Below are 5,822 nucleotides of genomic sequence, written 5' to 3'. Positions count from 1 at the left end.
TCTTATTATATATAAAAAAGGATGCTTTCATAAATAAAAGTCTTTCGAAAACATGCGTCATTAAATTCGAATCCAATATTTCCATTAAATCAGCACAGTGATGGAGAACAGTGTATTTACTTTAATTGAAAGGAATCTGTATTACCATCAGAAGTAGTTACCATCGATCAGTGTAGATATCATTCCACAATCCGCGAAAATAGAAATCAACACTATCGATCAGGTTAACTCTTAAAATAATAGCAAATATTTAGCGTCATTCCTGATTAGGCGGAAAATAAATTGTTTAAATTTGAAAATTAAATTTTGTCTGAAAAAAGATGTACTCACATCGCTCCACTTTAGAAAAGGCTACATTTTAGAAGTTGATGTCACACCTTATCATGCCAAAAAATTACTTGGAGAAGCATTGATTTGGATAAAATATCTTTGTTAGTTTTTTTCTTTTAGTTCCTTTTCATCTTGCAGGTTCGCACAACACAACGACCTACACAATCGACAGATTTAACGACGTGGGGCCAGACGAATCAGCTATAATTCAATTTCTAGGTCGTTATTTGTCGATCCTTTCCAAACCCATCATCTTCAACTGGTCCATCACCCAATACGACACCGTCAAAGAACAGCTAAACGGAGGAATACGATACATCGATCTTCGTCTCGCCACAAAACCTAACAGCGACACAATTTATGTCTTGCACGGACTCTACGGATCCGAAGTCTCCGAGCCTCTTCAGCAAATTGCCGAATGGCTTTCATATCATCCCTACGAAGTCGTCATTCTAGACTTCCAACATTTCTACTCTTTCACAGATTACAACCATCAGCATCTGATCACAAAAATAAAAACCATTTTCAGAATGAAACTCTGTCCCGTTTACAATCGACTTGATCACATCTCCCTACAATGGCTTGCATCCGAAAAGTATCAAGTTCTCGTAATCTACAGGAATATCGCCGCCCGAAATTACATGGATTTATGGCCCAGTGGCGTGTGGCCCACGCCCTGGCCTGATACCACGAATTCGGAAGAGATGATTTCATTTTTAAACCGAATGATTGAATCCAGATCATCAAACATGGGTTTCATTTCCCAGTGTTTGCTAACTCCGAACACTTCTTATGTTTTGAAACATGTCTGTGGTACCCTATTGGATTTGGCTAATAAATGCCGAGACGCTGCACTTCCGTGGATAAATGAAAACAGACCTGGTCGAGGAGGAATGAATATTGTTATTACAGATTTTGTAACTTATAGTGATTTTATTTTTTCGAAAACTGTGATTCAACGAAATGCGACTCTTCTACAGGAAAAATATTAAATTAAAATTTAAAATTTTTTTAAGGTCTTAATCTTCTTGACAAAGACATAAAGCGATTATTTTGCTGCTGTTGCTTTTTAGTCTACTAAAAAAAAATATATTTTTTTAAAGTTTATTTTTAATCGCAATTTTTTCCCTACTCTTAACACTTAGATATATTTGTAATCACCTTTAAGTACAACCTGAACATTCAAGAAAGTCAAATTATTTATTTATTTTACCATTTTATTGCTGTAAATAATAAAGAAGTAGCTTCTAAAGCTTTTATAATTTCAGAAAATTGTTTACGCCTAACAATTAGATCTATTGTAATTTATTTAAGTTAATAAACAGAAAATTTGCATACATTCTTCTCGCAAAAAATATTTTCCATTTTATATGTATATAATTTTTTTAAACAGTTAAATCACACCTATGCCGAAATTTCACGACCGTGATATATTTCGAAATAGTTTTACAGTCATAATAAACTCCAGAAAATTGTTAACGCTTAACCTCGACTCGAAGTTAACCTCGAAGTTAATAAATATAAACTTTTTAATTTATTTTTTTGAGGAAAAGATCTTTTCTATCTATGTATCATAATAGCTATTCAGACTTATTCTATTGCAAAAAATGCTGTTATAAATAAGGACATGAGAATAAAAACTGGAAAAGGGCCAAAAACGAAATTTTACAAGATTAGGCTTCGGATTCATCACACTATTTTCACTATTTGACAGGGGAGGGGTAAAAATCTTACTGCTTCTCATGAATTGACAAATTGGTTTAACGTTCAACCAAGAACTTACATTTTCTGCCAAAAAATATGAATTCTAAACAGAAAATGTAATAATTGCTTTTTTAACGAAGCAAAAATGTTAATTGTAAATAAAAAATAGTAGAATTGAACTAAAAAGGACGAATTTGTAACAAAATAGTTGAAGCCTCAACCAACAAGATTAAATTTCAATAAGAAATTTGCGTTTTTACGAAAAAAATATGATCTTTCTGTCAAAAGAGATGAATTTTTAAATAAAAACGGCAAATTTTCAAGCAAGAAAGATTTTTCAGTAAATACAGAAAAAATTGTCATCCGAAGTTTTTTTTTAAGCCAGAAAGATGATATTTCAACAAAACAGTTGAAATTTTAAACAATTACTTAAATTTTCAACTAAAAAGATGTGTTTTTAACCAACAAGAATAATTGTGAACCAAGTATTTTTCCAAGTAATTTTCTCCTAAAAAGACGAATCATTAACAAAATACGTAAATCTTTAATCAAATAGTTGAATTTTCAACAAGTTCCATAAATTTTTCACGAAACAGTTTAAACAATGGATCTGATCTTCGTAAAAATTTGATTAAGAATTAAATTGTAATTAAAAAAAAAAAGGAATTTTCTACGAAAACAGTTCAATCTTGTACCAAATAATTGAATTTTACGAGAACTATTGAATTTTCATGTCGAAAAGATGAATTTTCTAATAAAAAGTTTAAATTTTAACCTGGAAATATGAATTATCAACAATAAAGTTTGTTTGCAACCAATTAGTTGACTTTTAAATAACATAGTTCAATTTTCAGTTAAAAAATTAATTTTTTACAAGAAAAAAGCGAATTTTCAATTAAAATTATGAATCTTCAATACAAAAAAAAAAACTTTCAAGGAAGTTCTCAAAGTTTACAACTAAGAAGTTGAATTTTAAATTCAGAAATATGTATTTTCAATGAAAAAAAGGAGCAGTTGATATTTCCACAAATAAATATTTTAATTAAAAGTAAAAAACAGTTGGATTTAATCAGCAAAGACGAAGTTTTAACAAGATACCTGAATGCTCAATTAAAAAAATGTAATTTATTTTATAAAAAAAAGCCAAATTTTAAACAAAATCCATAAATTTTCGAACAAATATTTTAATTCTCTAGCTGAAAATATGGATTTTCCACAAAACAGTTCAATGCTGATCCCAAAAATGTAAATTTTGAATAAAAAAGTTGAATTTCCACTGCAAACAATTTACTTTTAACCAGACATTTTTAACTAAATGATATGAAATTTCTATAGAAAGAGATGAATTATCCGAAACAACATTTTTATTCAAGAAAAAAATGCAATCGAATTGATGAAATATCAAGCCAAAAAGACAAATTTTTAACAAAACAATGGAATTTTCAACCAAGAAGAAGGGCTACTTATCAAAACTTTTAAATTAAAAAAAAAAAATGAATTTGAACCAAATAATACAAGTATTACATAAAAGAAAAAATTAATGTCTTACTTTTCTTGTTAATTTATTTCGCATTTAAGCTGAAAAATAAGAAAAAACGTTCCTAAAAAACGTTAGACTAAATACTAACATTTAAATTAAATATTGAAGTTAATTTTTAACACTTGGAAATTTTTTTTACACTATTTTGACACTATTTTCTAAAATTTCTGATATTATTTATACTATTTTTGATTTCTAAAATGAGTCCAAGGCCTGAAAATGAGCAAAAAAAAGTTTTCTATGATAGATTGAAGATGAAAAAATATTGATACAAATTTTTTCCTTGGTAGGAGGGGTGAAAAACTGCTTATTTTTTTTGCAAAATCAGGAAAATATTGTGAGGACTTTTTCGGGCTAATTAAATGGATTCAATATATGTATTTTTTAATATGTCATTTTTTTCAAATGTTTGCCCTAGAATTTAAGAATTTATGAAAATGACAACTGGATAAGGACCAAGAATAAAATTATTTCTGTAACACATCATAGGAAATTCAATTAAGATTATAGAAGAATGTGGCTATTATTTTTAAAATGTTTCGGGGAGATGAAAACATTAAAAAAAATTTTCTGTAATTGAGAATGGAATTCCTCTCATATTTTTTCAATTCTCCTGACTTGTCCTTATCCAGTTGTCATTCTCATGTCTTCAAATAATTTAAGTAAAAAAAAAAAAACATTTTCATCAGTTTTTCGATCAAAAAAATTATTTTTTGTCTAATAGTTATCGAAGTAGATCTTAAGATTTATTAAAATACCGAATATTTTGAAAAACTAACGTTCAGTATTGTTATAAATAATTTTTGTGATTATATAGACAATTTCAACTATTTTTGGCGGGAAAATTAAACATTCAGCTTTGTCCAAAAAATAATTTAAGTAACAGAATGAATAAAATTGTATAATAAACAAATTATTTGCCTTCTCTGTATGGTCAAGCTGTAATTATTTTTGTGTAGCATTGTTTTTTTTAATCTCTTTAGTTCTAAAGAAAGCTTACAAAACTGTTAGAAAATGAAAGCTGTAGGCCTTGTAAAAATGTTGGTGAAAGGATACTTAACTCGATTTTTATACGATTTCCATTGAATGTGTATATATTTTGCTTGGAAAGTTTTATATACAATAAATTATTTTACTCCTTTACTGAAAGTAGGTCCTTAGTATAATAATTGCATATTTGATAAATATGTTTTCTATCTCGTTTATCTACGTCGAACGTGAAGATGGAAAAGTGAGCTAAATCTAATTGTAAAATGTAAATGATAAGTTCTCGTGATTATACTGATTATAACAAACCGATTGTGAAATATGTCTTTAAAAGAAAGAAAGAAAAAGACAAATATAAAATCACAGATAATAAAATTCGATGCTTCCACTGCGTTTACGTAAGGAATCTTTACCAAAAAAGTCCCTTTTAATATAAATCACACTCTATGTGTTAGACAATGTCGCTAACCAGTTTTTATATGGGACCACAGAGTCTTTCAGGCTTAACGTTACGTATAAATAACGATTGATCACTAACAATAAGTTGGCAGCGAGAATATTTTACTGAGTCAATAGATATATGCAAAACAGATCGCGTTTCTATGAACTTACCAAGATCATAAGCGAAGGATAAATATCGATTAGCTTCGATAAATTACTGATCAGGTTTCATGATCGATCTTGTAATTTTTCATGAGAGTAATTTTCCATTCTTTTTTTAGTTTATTTCAGCTTCTCAAAATCTGTTATGGTTCTCGCGTGTCTTTAGCTTTTTCGACCTTCTCGTTTTCTTTACGGGGTCACAAGGCTTTGACCTTAAGTTGCTTCATTCTGGGTGCTCGCTTCTTGGCGAGTCTTTTCTGCTCTTTTTCTTCCCACTTTCTCTGCTTGTCTGGATCTTCCTCCTGGAGAATTCGTTCCTTTTCTTGCCTTCGGCGCTCCTCTCGACGTTGGGCGGCTGCTTCCGCGCGAGCGGCGCTCGTAGTTTTCAAAAAAGCCTCTTCCACTCGCTGGCGATTTTTGTCGCTTTTGGCTCTTCCCTGGTGGAAAACAAATTTAATATTCTTAATCATTGTAGGAATAATCGAAATGTAAGGTGAACTGACCATTACTGGGCGACATTAGTTTATTAATTAGAACAACAAATACATGATTAATTTTATAGATTATTATTATTATTATTACACCATTAAGCCATTTCCCTTTCGGGGTAGGCGTGACTCACTCGGCAGGGGAAAGGAGTAGTGTGTGGATGGGATAG

The 5,822-nt window shown here is 29.7% G+C and overlaps 2 protein-coding genes across 3 annotated transcripts in view; one reads left to right on the top strand and one right to left on the bottom strand.

The window, feature by feature from the left end:
- The window catches only part of LOC117182214 (PI-PLC X domain-containing protein 3), a 7,633-nt gene extending 5,433 nt beyond the window's left edge, over positions 1 to 2,200 (top strand). The window contains exon 2 of the mRNA XM_033375289.1: positions 469 to 2,200. Within this exon, the coding sequence (XP_033231180.1) occupies positions 469 to 1,322 (854 nt within the window). The 3' untranslated portion in view covers positions 1,323 to 2,200. The remainder of the gene's footprint in view (positions 1 to 468) is intronic.
- Positions 2,201 to 4,647: 2,447 nt separating this feature from the next.
- LOC117181513 (coiled-coil domain-containing protein 47) overlaps positions 4,648 to 5,822 on the bottom strand; it is a 24,282-nt gene continuing 23,107 nt past the window's right edge. Inside the window, exon 4 of one of the 2 annotated variants that reach the window (XM_033374275.1) lies at positions 4,648 to 5,601. In XM_033374275.1, coding sequence (XP_033230166.1) covers positions 5,362 to 5,601 — 240 coding nt within the window. In that variant the 3' untranslated portion in view covers positions 4,648 to 5,361. The remainder of the gene's footprint in view (positions 5,602 to 5,822) is intronic. The other variant, XM_033374274.1, reaches the window with a different exon arrangement.

This window comes from Belonocnema kinseyi, chromosome 10, assembly GCF_010883055.1.
Source record: "Belonocnema kinseyi isolate 2016_QV_RU_SX_M_011 chromosome 10, B_treatae_v1, whole genome shotgun sequence".
NCBI classification, from domain to species: Eukaryota; Metazoa; Arthropoda; class Insecta; order Hymenoptera; family Cynipidae; genus Belonocnema; species Belonocnema kinseyi.
This window is presented reverse-complemented; position numbering and strand designations above follow the sequence as displayed.